Here is a 19,395-nt window from a genome sequence, read left to right on the forward strand (position 1 = left end):
GATCTTAGAAATTCCCACGTCTTAACTATTTATTATGTATCGTGCGATCAGAAATTATTTGATTTTTTTTATTTAAAATTAAACACAAATAGTATTTGACAAAAACTGATCGCACGATGTACGATGAACGGTTAGAATGTAGGGATTCTAGGGATCCCACAAAATGGATTCGAAGATGATCCTCTTTCATCTATTTATAATATGTAAAATGATAACAATACGTGACTGTATTACGAGAACTCACCAAAATTTCTTTGGTTTTTTGGTCTTTTTATTTTTAATTATAACTTTTGTATGCTTTTTTCGTTTTCACTACAACCTAGGATTGCAGCATATCAAATATGTCGTTCATTAATATGATAACATGTGGAATGATAACACAGTGATTGTGTTTTGAGAATGCAAAATTTTTTATTTCTTTAGGATTTTTAATTTTGACGGAGTTTGGAAAATCAGCAGAGACCCTTTGGTGTGATATTATTATTATTATTATTTATTTTTTTTAAGAGAAAGAGGGTCGGTGGGAACCAAATCTGCACAGGATACATAAACATAATTGTGTTCTGCCACTCGATAAAGCATCATGTACAACATAATGTGACATTTAAATGGGATGTTCTATTTTTGGTTCTGTTTGTTGGGAATTAAATTTCAAATCCATCCATCATTTTTTTATCACTATTTTAACTTGTGTTGAGAATGAAAGATCCAATCTTTAAGATGCTCAAAGAAGAAATTTCAAATAAGGTCAGAAATTTATGGGGGTTATAGATCTGGTAATTAATTTATTAACTTACCTACTTCATAATGCAGTCCAATTGGCAATTTACTCCAAATAAGGTCCAAAAAAGAAAAAGTTTACCCAAAAAAAATTGAAATTGCAAATTTACTCCAGTTACGATTCGAAAGCTTAACTAGTTTTTTTTTTTTTCAAGAAAGATTTTTCAATGTGCTAGGAATACGGTCCAGTATATCAGCTGTCACAATTCAATTGGTTATAAACTTTAAAAAAATGCACCTCATTGTTGTATGTAGTATGATTCAAATTCGATTTTGGTGAGAATTGAATCTAAAACATCTCTCACTTACAAGTGAATAAGAATATCACTAAACTGTAGTACTAAGTGACTTGAATGCGAAGTTTAGAATGAAGTAGCTACTTGAACCACAAATTTATTTTTCTCGAAAGAGTTTATTTTATTGAGTAAGAAAAAATGATCTTCACTAATTTTCAATGCTTAATTTTTAACAGTTAATATGACACAAATAACAACGGAGAGAAACGTGGAGGCCGTAATGTGTGTGGCAAAGGAGCTTCCTTTTCCAAACGTTGAAGTTGAACGTTCCAAGGTTCAACGTTATATGCGGTTCAACGTGGAGTCTTGGTTGAAAGTGAAACAAATTCTATTTTATTTTTAATAAATTTTTTTTTTTTGTGTTTTTGTAGTTATTTTTATTAGAAAGAGATCATTTCCGAATTTTTTACTCTAAAGTTCAGAGATCAAATTATCCAAATCTTTAAAATTTGATTCAGCGGTAAAAAATTATTATAATTTTTTAAAAGCTTTTATTAACTTCTCTATTTTTAACCGTTGAATCAAATTTTAAAAGCTTAGATCACTTGATCTCTGAACTTTGAAAGAAAAGATTCGAAAATAATCTCCTTTCGTTTTTATTTACTAAATTGTGTAGTGTTATTTCTCTCTAATCAGAGTCAAGACTCTCAGACGTGACCTCATCCTCTTTTTCTCATCCGCCAAGTTGTCGGGAGATTCATAAAAAGAACCATTTCTCCTACCTCACAGTAATTGTTTTATAAGTCGCATGCGGTGGTTAGACAGCAGCAAGGGGCTTAGGCAATTTTTTAAATATTAATTATATGTACTGTATTTATAAATAAACACTGAATGATACTTATGATAGTGTTTTTTAAACGGATAGTGTAATAGTTATACATAATTTGGGAGTTTTAGGTGAAATTTTTTGTAGGATATAATTGAGAAAGAGAGAGATTGTGGAGTCTTAAAAGAGAAAGATAAGGATATTAAAACAGTAAAAAAAGAGATAATTAAAACAAAACAAAAATCAGCAAAAGAGGAATTCTCCATGTAAGCCCGTGCGCCTAGTCCCGTTTAGTCCCGTCGAAACCTGCCTAGATCTTCCTAATTCCGTCTATGCGGCCGTCTAATAAGCATTTCAATTTTGTGACCGAGAGGGAGTAATCGCGTGGCGGTGACTAGTAGCTTAGTTCCTAGGCAGTTGCTTAGACTGCATTTTAAAACACTAGTCATAGGGGTGGTTTGGTAGTGAGATGCTTAAAAAAAAAACACCCATGAAAAAAAAGTTGTGAGGGTTTTAGGTGTTTGGTAAACTGAAAAAAATGGCTTATTTTGGAAGCTGCTGTGAGAATAAGCTGAAATCAAAGGAAAAGCTGAAGCTGCTATTTGTAGCTTTGGAAAACTGGCTTTTTTTCAAAGCACACAGAGCTACAGTGCTCCTATAATAAAAAAACCCACTATCAGACTGTTTTTTTTTTTTCAAAAGCACTTTTACAAAAAAGTTTACCAAACACTTTGCTGATTTATTTCACAGTCGCTTATTCTCACAGCAGTTTTTTTTCAAAGCACAACAATACCAAACCAGCCCTATGTATTGCCCTTATGAGCACCTTTTTTTATGTTATTTTATAATAATTGGTATTTTAATTCATACTTCCATTTTTTCATACAAATGATATTAAATGAAAAGGTAGATCAATGATGAGTTTCAGAGAGCATAGTTCATTCTATCCGTTTTATTAAGTAGTTTAAAGATAAAATAGGAAGATTTTGATTCTTTCTAACCGTTGTAGTGGGGAATGGTAAAACTATAAAAGTAGTTCAATGACCAAGCCTTTTATATGTAGTACACTAGTAAATCTAGATGGTCTCACTAAAATTTTGCATGGAATTGAATGTCAGTGCACAGGAGGTTTAACTACTCGGTATTACTGCATACCAAGAAAGTATGATTTTTTTGGCAAGAGCTCATAAATATACAAATATAGGAACCCCGTGAAATATTAATTGCGAGAGCGTTATATATTTCACATGAATTTTCTGAAATCTTGGAGTTGTTTTGATGGCTTATGTACTAGCTAGTATTGTTAGACATTATGGTTCTCCGGTTTTCCCCCTTTCATAATACACTCTGCTTCGGTATATGACATGCACCGATGAATGAAACGTTGAATATACAATCAAAAGTTCAATATTCGATAATTCAATGGTCACAGATATGGGTGTATAAAATAGTTGTATGAAAAGCTGTGAACTACAGTTTCAACAAGCAACCGGTAATTTTGTTGGTGCCGTCGAGCAGAAGCCTTGGGTGATCGTGTCCACTTAAAGCAAAAAGAAAAGAGACGTGGAGTTGCTTTTTGTGCTTATGTTTAAGTTCATGTATTCATATTTCCCCACACTATGAGCTGTATGGAATTACGAATTTATCAACTTTCCTTTGTTTTTCCACCGCCCTTTTCATTTGAATTTCAAGTAAGGTTTGTTGGTCAAGGTGGTCCAAGGGTTTTTGAGGTCACAGTCTGGTTGGATAATTAACCAGATTTTGCAGATTTAAGAATAATAATATGAGTAGTCACTTACTATTACGGTTTAATTGTATTTTTTATATTTTTACGTGGGAGGTCTTATGTTTTTAATATATTGTTGTCTTAAAAAATTAAGAATTTGAGAAAAAAATTGAAAAATAATTCCATAAAATTAACTTGTTTAGTTAAAAAGACTTGGAAGAAACGTTAAATAATAAATTTCAGGAAATGCTTGCACATTGGAAGGCTTTTCACATTCTTGTTTTTTACGGTCAAGGCTTTTCAAAGAGTCAGCAGTGGCTTGGATTAGGGTTTTAGGATTCGACAGTGCATGCAGTTCCTATCTAATTCAGCTATTAATTTTCATTATTTCTGATCATGGATAATTAATATGGAATTGTCTCCCCGAAACACTTTCCGACTTTGCTTTTCAATGCTTTTGGATGTATATTGTATCCACTAATCAGAAGCATAATATTTAGGGTTTATAGTACCAGAATCTACTAGTTAAATTTTAGGGTTTTTATATGTGTGGAAGTGTGCATGCCAGAATGACACCTCAAGAATTTCAAATTTTAACCCCCAATTATTTAGGCATGTATAATTTTTGTGATAAACGATAGCATTAGTGAATTAAATAGTTAGTTGTCAAGGGGGAGGAAAATTAGTGAAAATCGCACCCATACCATTATATGTAAACATGATTATTTTCGCCAGTGCTGTATAACGTCAAATGCATAATGTTTGCATGATTATTTTCGCCATTATATGTAAACATGATTATTTTCACAAGGTTATGTGGGATGAATTTAGGGTTTCTTTTGTGAGGGCCACCAGCTTTTAACCTAAGGGGATGGAACCTTTTCAATTTATTCAAATAAAAGTTGAAATAATATGACACTGCATGCTTACAGTGGGGTGAAAGCCGAAGGGGCAATTGTTTGCATGCTTCACAGTTGCAGTATGACAGCAACAACTTACCTTCTTAGCTTGGCTCGGTACGGTTTGATTAGATTTTAGGGAGGCACAAGATTTAAAATATACAATACTATTGCGCTTTCCTTTCAATTACCCACTTTTCAACGGCTCGATAAAGTCAAAAAGCTCATTTGTTTGTATATTCCATTCGAACTTGTCTGCTTTCTATTTTAATTAAAAGCAGTTTTTGACCTACTAAACATCATTAAAACCCTAAATTTATCTAATACTGAAATCATCTTGTTCGTTTCTTTCTAAAACCGTATCTTTAGCATAATCATAATTAACGTCAGAATTTCTAAAAATATATATACAACTATTTAATATATGAATTAGGATTCTCACCTTGAATCGATAGAATTTTAACATGAAAAGAGATACTCGCTCAAATCTTGTTTTGTATGGTTAAAATTTGAAAGTTCGAACATGTACATAATAAAAAAGCAAGCTACAAGAGCACGATTTGTGTTCTTAGCAGCTAGTCATGCATGCTCTGCAATTTATACATTAAGTCATTCATCAGAGTTGAAGCCTAATATCTCACACTTTTATATGAAAAATGATACTATCAAATTGTAGTATTAGTAGCTTTATATTTTGCGGACATATGAAATTAATATAACAAATTCCAAATGTGTATTCCACATGACTCATCCTGAGTTCGATTCTGTTGGATATATGTCAACAATCTGTGATAATTTTATATATGCTAATAAATAATAAATACGAATAAATATTGACTAGAGTATGAACAACGAAATAATTTAAAACATAAAGATTGAAGATTGAGGCTTGCGTACCGCAATGTCCTTGAAACAGAAATTCGTCCCTACTCAGTGCTTGTAGTTTTACGGACGTCTGCTTCACCAGGATTAAACGATCAAGTTAGAATTCCAGCACCGGAAAACTTAACTTCTGGCGAACTTCTGTGTGGTCCTCTCAGAAATGATGTTTGAGATTGTAGAAGAAGAATATTGATTTTCTGTATTCTAAATGCTATGCAGATGGATGTATATATAATAGAAGGATGCATGTTCGCAACATGTATGAGAATGAGATGTGTCTGTTGGGAGACATCTTCTCCAGAGGGGTGCTTTGCTCTGTGTTCTTTCTGAACTCTTCAGACTTCATCTGAAAAGATGAGTCTGTTGGTAAAAAATAATTAATTAATTAAATTCGAAATTAATTAAAAATAATTAATTAAATCATTAGAGCCCGAGCCCTAGCCCAAGAGCCCCAAGACCCATCTTTTGATAATTAATTACCAATTAATTAGTGCACCCCAAAGCCCAACCCCAAGGGTGAGCCAAATTTTATTCTCCAGGCCTATTACTCCAATCACTTTCTATAAAGGACAAAGCCTTATAAAGTGATAAAATCTTTTAGGAATGGCCAATGTGGAACAAAGAAATTTCTACTCAAACTATTCAAATTTTCAACAATACCCCATATTTGAGTTGAAATTTCATTCAAACTCCAACAGATTCTTAGTGTACGATGATAGTCAGAAAGAAACTGAAATACCTCTATAAATCTTTCTGTTCACCCAAAGAATTAACTACCTTAATTTGGCCACCAACTGGTTCCTTTTTCTTTAAAAAAAAACTGGGTTTGAATGGGACATAGCTAACATCTGTATTTACGAAGAGAATTCACAGAATCTCAACAACCGACATCTTTATTTGGTCAGCTTAATACAGCTACTTTTTTTTTTTTGGTGAACTCTTAATACAGCTACTTAATTCTCAGCAAAACTACTAAAAAACGTAATCTTTGGTGGCTGAAATTACTACCCTTAAATCTACTGCTATTCTATGATCCATATCTATCAACCTCGCTGCCGTCTTCACTTTACCTTTTTTTACAGTAGTCCGAAGCCTTTTAGTTCATTTGGAACCAGCTAATTTAACTTTATTTTCGTCTGGAAAGGATGGGTTTTTTTGTTGTGGATGTATGATAATGCCTAGTGTCTCTCCCATTTCGCATGCTTGCACCTTAAGGAAAATGATCCTCGCCTGATCCTTTTCTTGGAGATCCGAAGGATCTCGTGATCGTGTTCGTTCATCATACATATGCAGTCAGAAATCATTTGAAATTTAAAATTTAAAATTAAATATAAATAGTACTTAATGAAAACTAACCACATGATATACGATGAATGGACACGATCACGGGATCCCCCGGATGCCCAGAAAAAGGATCCGCTGATGATCCTTTCGACACCTTAATTTCGTGTGGTTAACACCCCTAATTAAAAAAGGTCCCTAATTGCAGTATAATTAGTTTGCCTTTCCTACTTAAGGTGCTAATTGACTTTATTTAGTTGAAATGCAAAAAAGATTAGCTTTGAATAAACTAAGAAAAATTAATCACCAAACATCAAACATATATCTTGCAATGGCCCGATTCATCCTTCAACTTTTTAATATATTAACTTATGATGTGAACATCTTGTTTCATCTTTGAATAAAACTCTTCGACAGAAAAAATAAATAAAATAAATAATTCATCGAAAATATTGAGGCCATGCTGCAGCAGGCTTTGTCTATCTTATAATTAGAGTCTTAATTACCAAATAAGTGGAATAATTATGTTTAATTAATCTCTCTTACAAGTCTTCCTCAAGAATTTGTCAACATTGTCGGTCATTGACAATCTCTGTATATACAGAGACTGCTCATGGATGTGATTTACGTTTTGACGTTTTGATCTTTCATACATCGATAGGGGACCATAGTCGTACTCCTTGTAGTCCCTTTCCCTAGCAAGGAAAGCTTCATATATATATCCCACTTAAAATTTTAGGCATGCATCAAAACTAGAGGTCTAGCTACAATATTGCTTTCATTTAATAGTACGAGTATTATGCAATATCCAACCGTTAATAGAGATTTATCAAATTTTTATACACAAAATTTAACCGTTGATTTTTTTGAACTATTTTGTGAAATGATAAAAGATTGGAAAAATAGTATATAAGTAATTTTTTTGTGTATCCCTCCCCTAGGCAACCCTACATCTTCTCCATGGATTGAGATTTGCTCCGGATTTCTGTGTTTGAAGTCAGTAAACTGAGAGATTTGGACCACTCGATTTCAGTTTTACGATCTTAATTAGTCTATCTCACTAGCCTACTTCACATAAATATGAAAACTTGAACGGCCTGAATCTCTCTCTCTTGAATGGTCTGAATATTTTATATATGGACTTCGGACACATAAATCTAAAGCGGATATCATTCACTTCTCCACGAAACCCACATCGAAATTGACCAATCACAAGAAATCGTTGTCACATTGTTGTTTGGTTTCATAACTTCATTATTATTGCACGTGTAAGTAACCCTAATAAAAATATTAAGATGTCCCACGGAAACGAAGCAAAAATAGGGACAACTTCTCTCTGTTGGATCATAGAAATGGATTGTGTTTGGAGTCTTTAATTTGGACCACGGCACTCCACCAACGTTGTGTCAATTATTCCTTTGCCAAGGCCACTCCACTTCCACCGTCGGTTTGAAAACTTTTCTTCATGAGTTTAAATTATTTTTCCCTTTAATTCATGGAAATAAAATTAGATCAAGTTTGTCCACGACAATTTGGTTTAGACTCAATTTCCAATCCTTTTTTTTTTTGGTGAATGAGAATTGTATTCCAAATTGGTTCTAAATTATCCCGGAATTTCAACATATAATACTTGGCTGCTGAAAGAAGAGCAACAAGTCTTGCTGGAAGAACCGATTGAAAATATACACGAGTCCATTTGTGTGGAATGATGTAGGTTTAAGTTTTCAATTCTTTAATTGTTTGACCATGTGTTCATTTGTAATTGAACATTTGTTTAATTCATCAGAACTTACTACTCTTCTTTCAACAGCCAATCATTATCCATTCCAATTTTGGAAAACTTTGAACTCATTGTTAAAACCTTGAATATGCCAACAATTTGAAAGGTCAAAACTGAAAACTCATACTGAAAGGGTAAGGGGTAGTCTGAAAATTAAAGTAATTACCAAACAATATTTCATTTTTCAAAGTTGTAAAAAATGCGAAGAAAAAAAATTGAAAATGAAATGGTTATCAAACGGCCCCTAAAAAAACTATCCTATACGTACTAACCTGTGAGCAATACAATCGATCGTTAGGGAAGAGTAAGTGGAGTTTCGCTTTTGAAAGAAATCTTTCAATGCGAAGTCAATCATTATAGTTAATTCACGCTTGAAAAGCTAATGTATTTTAAAATTTATGCACTTTAAAAATATTTTACACTATGTTTAGATAAGATAAATAAACTTGAAATTTGGACAAAAATCAGAATTTATAAATTGACATGCACCAATTCCCTTATTTGGATTTATAAACATAGAGTTTTAGAATTTCCGCGTGAAAAAAAAAAACTTGAAATTTGGGACCTTCAATTCCAACGTTTAAATTTCATATAAATATGTGTCATTTCCCAATTTATATGAATAAGAGTTTAAAAATAACAAATTTCGTATTCAATTCAATTGTTATTTTAGGTTAACCAAACAAGAAAATTCACAAATTCTATAAAATAAAATCTCGTCATTTTAAAATTCCTTAGTAATCTTAAATTTCTTCATCCAAACATAGTATTAGTTACATTCCAATTTTGTTCCTTCAAATTTAGAAATTACTACATATGAATCAGTCAGAATCCGAAATCCAACTTGTATATTTAATGACACACAAAAATAGTGATTTTATGTATTCCGACGTAATAATAAAAAAGTACATGATGACCATTTTGAGTACTAACAACAATTCCCAACAAGCTTCTCTTTCTTTTTTTATTTATTTTTGGGCTAAACTTTCTCAGCTTGTCCATCGCAGGCCCATATCACAACAGCCCATTAGGCTAAAATGTTCTAAACCCAGGCCCGCTAGAACAGTGTAACGGCCTCCCGCTCCATGGGATCCTAACTGCCAAACAGGCTGACTCCGTCCGCCACCCAATCCCACAGCACAACGCGTTCCCTCCCGATTGGTTCCCTCACCAATACTCCCGCCATTATAAACGTCCACCCCTAACTGCTCTCCGATAACGTTTCGGAAATTCACGAGTCTTCTTCTTCCAGTTTCCAACCGAAAGCGAGATATCGAAAGTTGGAGAAAATTTCAGAGCAAAATGGCGGCAGCTCAAATGCAGAGAGTCGCAGCTCCACCGCAGCAACCGATTGAGGCGCCGAAGAAGAACAGAATTCAGGTCTCCAACACCAAGAAACCGCTCTTCTTCTACGTCAATCTCGCTAAGGTACATTTTTATACCTTTTTTGGCTAATTATTCTCGATTTTTCGGTTTTAATTTGGTGTATTTGTTTGATTACCTTAGTTATTTGACATCGTGAGGAATGTGTGATAAATTTTGTAGTAACACTAAGAGATTATTGAAATTTTACATCTTTTCCTCTCAGTTTCTATTTAATTGCTTCGGTTATTGATTGCGGTTTTGAGAAATTTTTGAGTGTGATGGTCATGGTGTTGCTATGTCATGCATTGACAATGTGTGTGGATTTGGTAATTGCATGGCTGCGTGACGATTACACCGAAAAACTTTTCATGTTCTATGAATATTTTCCGAAGTTATGGTAAGTCACGCGTTGATAGTATGAGTTGTTTTAGTAATACCACATGGATGTATGGCAATCGCACCAGAAAACTTCGTATTCTTTGCTTGTGGAGGAAGACATGAAATTTGACTTAATATATAGTTTTTCTGTGAGTTGTTATTTGATTGGATGAATGCTGGTAAGATCTGTATTTCGTGTTTACGTTGTATTTTCTTTGATGCAGAGGTACATAGAGCAGCACAATGAGGTTGAGCTCTCTGCACTGGGAATGGGTAAATCTTTTAGGCATCATTTCTCAGTATCTTTTTCGTCTGTTCGGACAAATATCTATGTTCTTGCTTAGTTTCCCAGAAAGTAGTAGCATGAAACACATTTTATAACTCAGCATGCTTATGTAAACCTTACTGCAATAGACATGAGTATGACCGAAAATCCGCGATGGCGCTGTGACGCAAGTAGGGTGAAGATTTCATGGTTCGGTAGCAACTGCAAAATAAATTTGTGTGTAACTTTGTGGTAATGTATCGACATGGTTTTTCTGCTTCTAATTCTATTTCTGAATCGATATAAAGTAAGTTTTCACATGTTGAGATTTCGTGATGAACTCCCTACTTATTGTCAATTGAAGAACTTACACTTACTCGAAGATTGAAATTTGTTTTACGATGAACTTTGAAGGTCCTTCCTTGCCTTTTTTTTGTCCCGCTAATTTCCTGCACTTCTGTTATTACAGCAATCACTACGGTTGTCACTATTGCCGAGATTTTGAAGAATAATGGATTGGCTATTGAGAAGAGTAAGAAATCTGCGCTCGTAATTCCATAAAAAACTTGCAAAAAAAATTAAAGAGGTGATTGATTTGGTTATCTTTGTTTGTGGGATTGAACAGAGGTGTCTACATCTACCGTTGGAATGAAAGACGAGATTAAGGGTCGCCTCATGCAGAAGGCTAAGGTTTGGTTTCTTTAGTCGAGCGTTTTTAAGTTGATTAAACATTTTATACGAAGTTTCCACCAAGCTTCTGATATCGTTTCTATCGTTTCTCCTTTTCATTTCAACTTTAGATCGAGATTGTGCTGGGGAAGTCTGAAAAATTTGACGCTATAATGCAAATGAATGCTGCTGTACTTGCACCAGAGTCAGTTGCGACCGAGGGAAAAAAATGATAGCGAAGGAGTAGAACTCATCACTCATCCAACGACGGTTCATTCTTCATTGTTGTAGTTTAACATTCACATTCTTCCTTTACTCTCTCTGCCTGAATTGAGATAAGTACGATGGTATATAGATGAATTTTATTATACTGTTTCCTTCTCGAATCTGTAACGTTTTCATCTGTTTTCGCACATAATGTCTATCGTTCAATGAAAAATTGGGAAGAAATTTTATCGACCTTACTTCTTATATATCCTGCACGATCTTATTCTTCGTGTGCATACATTATACATACACAGATGCATATTATATAGCAGCAGATGGTAGACATTCTGCGTATTTCGTTACATCGATAAGGTAATATTTGAAATGATATGTTCTTTACTCGCATATAGCAGATGGTAGACAGTCTGCGTATTTCGTTATATAGCAGCAGATCATAGAATTTAGACAAAACTGCAGAAGAAACTTTTTAGGTATGTTCTTTACTCGCATAAGGCACGGTGAAGCTTCCAAAAACGGACTCAAAAATTTTGTTTGCCGTTTTGAATGGTCATATATGCAAATATTTGAAATGATAAAGCTCCAGATAACATTTTATATCTTGCATTCTCTGATTTGAAGAATTTAAATAGCGATTCGCTGATTTCTAAGATTTTATCGAAAGCTTTTTCTTGTATCACTATACATTCATCGGAAGTTTAAATCTTTGATTTTTGGCTCTTTGGCTCTTTGTAATATTTTACTTGAGATTTGGATCAATCTGTGTTGTTTCATGCTCGTCGCGTTAGACTTTTTTGTAATCTGCAGTTTTTGGTAGATCTGCATTTGTCGATAGATCTTCATTTGCCATTTCATTCTAACGAGCTTTATGCTTGAAGTTGGTAGTGTTGTTCATCTCTTTCTGAAATTTTACCATCACAAAAGATTTCGATGCTATCTCTAATTTGTTACGTGTTCATGCCTAAACACGCGCTAAAATGTAAGATCAATTTTAACATCCACATCAACTAATGGGGATGGGTGATCTGCCTTATATGTACATGCCCACTTTCATATAGCACGTGGTCTTTTGGGGACTCACTGACTTTGGATTCCATTGGAACTCCGAAGTTAAACGAGTTCGGACAAGAACATTCACAGGATGGGTGACTCTCTCGTCTGAGTTCCCAGAAATAAAACCGTGAGGATGTGGCCGGAATCCAAAACGGACAATATCATGCTACGATGGAATTGAGACTGGGATGTGACATCAATTCAGTAAAATTTGATGTTATTTTTCACTTTTTTCTGCATTTGTTTTTCCTTGAAAATCCTAGAATGTACTTTTTTGACTTAAAATCATTTTTAAGTATTTCTACCAAACAACGAGATTTTTTTAATTATCTAAAATTGCTTCTGGTGATTTTAAAAACACACAAAAAAAAAAAAAACCAAATAAATCATTAACTACATAGAGTAGGTATTCACCATATTTACTAAATGATATGACAATGCATGTATCAATATTTTACTAGTTAAAAAAAAACACAAATTCATGTTAGGATATGAGGCAATGAATTTGGTAGAGTTATGGTTAAATGTGTAATAAAAATAATCAAATAATTATTTTGGTTTTTAGGCAATTTAAGATTGACATAATTTCTCACTTTGGTTAGATTTGAAATCGAAATAAGTGAGTTTTAATTTTGTCCTATGTCAATCATTTTGATCATTCTGTAAAAATATTTATTAAATAAGAACCAAAATAACAAAAATATTCTCTATTTAGACTATTTAGCATACAACGAGCCAAAATAATTTGACAAAAATTGAAAATATTTTTATCATTATGATGTTTGACAACAGACAAATTCAAAAACTAATTTTATTGATTTTAAATTTCGGAATAAAATTATGAGTTATACTAATATTAGATTTTATTAGTATTATAAAAAGATGAGAGTATACATAGCAAATTGGTGGGTATAAATAAAACATACTTGAGAGCCACAGAAATCGAAATACCCCAAAAACCCCAACGCTGTCTATCTCGCTCAAATCAAGAAAAATCACTCTCCCTCTCTTTCTATTTTCTTCCACCCTGAATCTCTTTCTCTCTCTCTCTCTCTCGCTCTCTGTAAAACCCCTTCGAAACCCTAATCGTCCGCTCCGGCGATTCGCCCCTTTCAGTTTCAGATTACTCGGCTTCGCGCTGCCACTACCAGTTCTCCTCGCTACCCGTGTAATAATTTTTATTTTATTGTTTTTTGCGTATGCCTTTCTAATTTTTCTTGCAATTTTCTATGGTTTTGGTGCCGTATTTGCTTATATTTCTGTGTAAATTGCTGATATTGGCTCGTTATTGGGTTTTCTTTGTTTTGTGATTCTGTTATTCTAGGGCTTTTTTTTTTAAATTATTAAAATAAGGATTTTTGTTCTTCTAAATTAATGGGTTTCGATTCGGAGTATTTTCTTCATTTGGGTTTGTTCATGTTTTTGGGCGATTTTTTGTTTCTGTGATCTTAATTTTGTTGGTTTATGTTTGGTAATGCAGACAATTTATGGCTGAAGCTGATAAACTCTATGGGGAACTTGATGGAGGTGAAGTACCTGTGACCGTGGCTGAAATCAATGCCGAGATTGAGAATGCAGAGCCGCTGGTAGATGACCAGGCTACGGCACTAGACCCGGCTTCGGAGCTGACAGAGGCCGATGTACAGGGGTATGAACAAGAGCATGGAGTGACATTTGCACAAGAACAAGAAGATGCACTTGCCCAGTTCCGGGCACAGGAGCAGGAAGAGGCACTGGCCCAGTTCCAGGCACAGGAGCAGGAAGAGGCACTGGCCCAGTTCCAGGCACAGGAGCAAGAAGAGGCACTGGCCCAGTTCCAGGCGCAGGAACAAGTAGAGTTATCGGTAGAAGTGCAAGAGGAGGAGGCGCAGTTATCCGAACAGAACCCAGAGCGTCACGAAGATGCTGCTGCCTTTGGTGGAGGTGAGAAGAAGTGGCCTGGATGGCCCGGAGAGAGTGTTTTCCGGATGCTGGTTCCTGCGCAGAAGGTTGGCAGTATAATTGGACGGAAAGGGGAGTTCATTAAGAAAATAGTTGAGGAGACGAGAGCTCGCATTAAAATTCTTGATGGACCCCCAGGAACGACTGAAAGAGCCGTAAGTTTCTACTGACCTGTGTGAATGCGATTCAGTATTCTCTTTTAACCACTATTACGTATTTATCTGCTTTTGGTCACGTGGTTTATGTCATTCTCTATATTATGCTTTCACCTTGAAATATTTGGGCATTATAGTTCCTATAATCTAGAGGTCGCACTTGGTGCGATGGCAAGTGCCTTCGTCCATGAGCGGTAGGTCTTGGGTTCGAGATTTGGGAGCAGCCTCTCCATAAATGGGGGTAAGGCTAGCCGACATTCACCTCTCCCAGACCCTGCATAAAGCGGGAGCCTTGTGCACTGGGTATGACCTTTCTATAGTTCCTATAATCCTATGGTTTAGTTACTGGACTAAGTTTTACGTGAGAGTAAATATGCTATATCATAGTCGAGGAAAGCTTCCTTGGTGGCTAAGGCTATAAATATTTGATTGTTGGTGAGAGTGCTTAATGCTTATTGTTTTTTGGTTTTCCCTCTACGTGACTATTATAGAGTGTCGCTTGCACCAAGTATGCCAGTCATATGGGGATATACCATTGGTGAAATGACCTAGGGTAAGATGAATACGAAGTTCTTGACTTTTGCCTATAATTGTTACTATGAAGATCAATGACCAATATGATCAGTTGGTATGTATGGACTTCACCTTGTTGAGTTTAAAAGCTATAGGTTGATATTGACAATTGATTTAATAATTACAGGAAAAAGTATACAATAATTGTCATTGAAGATATGTAAAATAGGTATGAGGCATAATACATATGTTAGATCAACATACACATTAAACGAAATCTTGATTAGTCTGACACTCTGACAAGAAATATATTGTCTGTTTCATAAAAAAATTTAGGTTCTAGTTATCTATTCGTGTCCCAAAGTGGTGATCTTCTTAACTGTGTACTTTGGTATAGATCTTTTAGGAGAAGAAAAGTGCTATCCAAATGAAAAGATTACCATATAAGCTTTTAGAAATATCTACCCCTGTTATCTCGAAGAGTCTGAAAATCAATGAAATTATGAAAACAGTGTTGTGCAAATAATAACAAATGTGAGACACCACTCTTAAGTATTCAACTCTAGAAGTATTTTTCTAAAAAGGTTTAATCAAAGAAGACGTAAAAGAAGTGACATCACAAGAATCCACAAAATATGAATAAATCCATTTATTGTAATAACAACAATGAACGTGTGCAGGTTTTTCGTGCAAATTTTAAGGCAACGACTCAATCATCAATAAGGTCCCACCCTTGAAGAACCAAAGGTCCAGATGGAAGGGATCAGCATCGAGCATTACATTGTGCTGAAAAGTTGATCTGAATAAACACGTACACTATTTGAACATTTGTTCCACAAAGCTCTGCATTATCTCTGGTAACTTCAGAACCTGGATGATTGATGTCTTGCCGCAGATGGTGTACACCATAAACAAAATAATTAATACTCAAAAACGTGATTCTGAAGACTAATGATAAATTTTAACTAATGATAAATTTTAAGTGGCTTATAAACTGTCCCATGTATGTTTGAAGCAAAAAAGCAGTATAACTAACTACCGTCAATTGTCAGTATCAATCAATTAGTTGCACGTATAAGTGCTAAGCTGTTGTTTACCCCTAACAACTTATCAAAACTGTAGGCCATGATACTTTGGTGTGTAAAGATTATTAACATATTTGGTTGGAAGATCCTACATAGATATGTGCAATGCATAGATATTTGGTTGGAAGATCCTACATAGATATGTTCAATGCATACCTATTGGTTTATAAAATGGTTTGATGTATCTGAAAGCTGTGTACAATTTTGCCCTTCCTTGTTACCATTTCACGCGGTCCTTTTTTTCAAGTTTTAGTTTTTACCTGTGTGACAAAGAATTGTTGATTTGGCAAGGGCCAGTGTTTGTTATACGCTAATGGTGCTTTTTTTGCATTGAATAGGTAATGGTTTCTGGTAAGGAGGAGCCTGATTCTTCTCTTCCCCCTGCAATGGATGGCCTTTTGAGGGTTCACACGCGTATTATTGATGGTTTGGATGGTGATTCATCTCATGCTCCACCGGGCATGGGTGGCAAAGTCTCTACAAAGCTGCTGGTTGCAGCTTCACAGGCAGGAAGCTTGATTGGGAAACAGGGAGGAACTGTTAAATCCATTCAAGAAGCATCTAACTGCATAGTTAGAGTTCTTGGATCAGGTGAGCTTCATTGCATTTTGAATCTCTTGTGCTTTACAGTTTGCCTAAGTACTTTGAAACATACACAAATATTTGAGCATCTTAGTGTGAGTTCTAAAGAAGTCAGTATGAGACTACGTAGCTGTGTGTCGTGTTAGATATAATTTTCTTCAGTATAACAAAATAAGTAAAGCTTAAAAGTTCGTCTAGTGGTTATAAGAGAGATATTTAGTGGCAGTATTTACTGAGGTCTGAGGGCAGCATTCATTGTTGCATTTATAGGATACAACCTATTGTATGATACATAGTTCACAAACACCAAAAACTTAAGTTTTTTTAGTTTTGCATTCCTATCTTCACCTGTGTGTTTGTTTAGTTCCTCTCCTCGATTGTGTGTTTGTTTAGTTATCTGCTCAATTGCCTGACTTTTTGTTGAATGATTTGGTGCAGAAGACCTACCGATTTTTGCTCTTCAAGATGACAGAGTGGTTGAAGTAGTGGGTGAAGCTGTTGGTGTGCACAAAGCAATTGAACTAATTGCATCTCATCTTAGGAAGTTTTTAGTTGACCGCAGTATAATTCCAATATTTGAAATGCATGTAAGTCTGCCTTGCCCTCTCAATTGCAATCAGTCAACCCATCTCTCAACATTTGTGTTTGATGAAACACGTGATGATCAATACTTTGTATCAGATGCAAATGGCAAATCCTCAGATGGAACATGGGCCACCTCATCAAAATTGGGGTCCACCTCAAGGTCATCCCCACAATGCTGGTCATGGGGGTCCTGGATTTGGGCCGCCTAATCCCCAATACATGCCACCTCCTCGGCAACATGACAATTACTATCCACCAGCTGACATGCCTCCACCAATGGAGAAACAGCCTCACCATGGTATATCGGCTTATGGAAGAGAAGCTCCAATGGGTGTCCACCAGTCATCAAATACTCAGTCCGCACCAGGAATGGTAACACAGGTTATACTCATGTTCTTTAATCCATTTATAATTAAATTGGTGATCAAGTTCTTTCTCATAGTCCAAATATGTACATGATGATGATTTTTCTTATTTTTGCAGATCACCAAGCAATTGCAAATTCCGCTGTCATATGCTGATGCTGTTATTGGCACAGCTGGTGCAAGTATAAGCTATATTCGACGAGCTAGTGGGGCAACTGTTACGATACAAGAGACTAGGGGTGTTCCTGGGGAGATGACTGTTGAAATCAGTGGAAGTGCTCCCGAAGTTCAAGCAGCTCAACAACTGATACAGGTAATGCTCCTTGTCCTTGCATTTGATTCTTCTATCTTGATCATGCTTTCTAGCTTGTTAGATTTTTTGGGAGGTTGTAATAGTACGGGCAAACTTAAACATGTTTTATTGGGTGTTCTGCTATATAATGATTTAGTGCATTAGTGCTGTTAGAAAGCTTCTGCTGTCGGTAGTAGTTGATATAAGAGAACATTTCTTTTATACATGCATTATAAATTTATGTTAGCTTGAAAGCCTTTGTTTGGTTTGATAGTACAGCGACCTTGACAGTGCCTTGTTGGTCGGTTTGCAGAATTTCATGGCAGATGCTGGAGCACCGCAGCCGACACCAACTCCTGGCTCTGTGGACCAAGGTTATAACAACTATGCCACTCACGGTTCAGTTTATGCATCTCCCCCATCTAATCAAGGACACGCAGGACAACACGGCGGCTATGGCTCAGTCTATGGCTCGCATTATGGGTACTAGACGGGAACCTCCACTAGGGTTTTGTGTCAGAGTGAGACTAAAATTGTTTATCGGTGTGAATTGGTCAATGACAAAATAGTTTCTTTAGGGCAGTTGTATCGTTGTACTGTGGGTTCACTTTTGAATCTTTGGTTTTGAACTAGTTAATGTCAGATTTCCGGTGTTGATTAGGCTGGCTAACCGTAGGGTTGAACCGATTTACTCTGAATTTGCCTTGTTCTTAATTAATGGACATGTTCTTGTTAGTAGCTTGGCACATTGTTTTCCTGTTGATGCATTCAGGAGGACCCGATACAGTCTTAGCATGTAGCAACCAGCATGGAAGGAAAAGTATCTGGGAAATGGCATAAAAATATGTTGGGTTTTTATCACATGGTTCATGAGATTGATTAAACTCATCATTTTGATTTCTTACTTTCAAAATCAATCAATGTCATCTTTAACATTCACTATCCCATATTAATTTGATCATTCCATTAAGATTTCGTTAATTATTCTGTTAGTTTGTATGTGGGATCTACAAATTCAATGAAATGGTGACACGTGAATTACACAAATTATTGCAAATGGTCCCTGACATTGATCTAATTTCTTAGTTTGGTCCATGAGTTTCAAAAATTGATAAATTTGGACCTTGACTTTCAATACCGCACGTCAATTTAATCCTTTGGTTAAAGTTTCGTCAATATTTTTTTGTCCCACTAATCCAATCATACGGCGTCACATGGATTAACTATAAGAAACTATTTTTTTTAAGATTTAAACCTAAAAATAAAATAAGAAACGAAAAACCAAAACTAAAAGAAAAATAATTCATCGTCGTCTTCACGAGGGTATGCTAAAAAAGAAAAGAAAGGCATCATGACACCACTAAAATACTTGACCTCCTGAACTTGTTCCTCATTCTCTCTAGTTGGTTATAAATAATCCTATCAAATTTGAATTCAATTTGGAGTTGATTTTATTGAATTTAGATTAATTTTTTTTCTTTTCCATTTGGGGTTGTGGGATGCTAGAAAAAT

General features: G+C 35.1%; 2 protein-coding genes across 3 annotated transcripts; both read left to right on the top strand.

The window, feature by feature from the left end:
- Positions 1–9,477: 9,477 nt before the first annotated feature.
- Positions 9,478–11,546, top strand: LOC103413992 (uncharacterized protein At2g34160-like). Its single transcript, XM_008352414.4, has 5 exons — positions 9,478–9,838; positions 10,378–10,426; positions 10,888–10,950; positions 11,044–11,108; positions 11,219–11,546. The coding sequence occupies exons 1-5, from the start codon at positions 9,713–9,715 to the stop codon at positions 11,318–11,320; spliced, it is 405 nt and encodes a 134-aa protein (XP_008350636.3). The 5' UTR covers positions 9,478–9,712; the 3' UTR covers positions 11,321–11,546.
- A 1,709-nt stretch (positions 11,547–13,255) lies between these two features.
- Positions 13,256–18,621, top strand: LOC103413993 (flowering locus K homology domain-like). 2 transcript variants are annotated; one of them, XM_008352415.4, is made up of 7 exons: positions 13,256–13,533; positions 13,846–14,461; positions 16,398–16,650; positions 17,080–17,228; positions 17,323–17,607; positions 17,710–17,904; positions 18,197–18,621. In XM_008352415.4, the coding sequence occupies exons 2-7, from the start codon at positions 13,853–13,855 to the stop codon at positions 18,371–18,373; spliced, it is 1,668 nt and encodes a 555-aa protein (XP_008350637.2). In that variant the 5' UTR covers positions 13,256–13,533; positions 13,846–13,852; the 3' UTR covers positions 18,374–18,621. The 2 variants fall into 2 exon arrangements, with proteins under 2 accessions (XP_008350637.2, XP_008350638.2); XM_008352416.4 differs by having other exon boundaries at positions 13,288–13,533; positions 17,083–17,228.
- Positions 18,622–19,395: the final 774 nt, after the last annotated feature.

This window comes from Malus domestica, chromosome 12 (assembly GCF_042453785.1).
Source record: "Malus domestica chromosome 12, GDT2T_hap1".
NCBI classification, from domain to species: domain Eukaryota; kingdom Viridiplantae; phylum Streptophyta; class Magnoliopsida; order Rosales; family Rosaceae; genus Malus; species Malus domestica.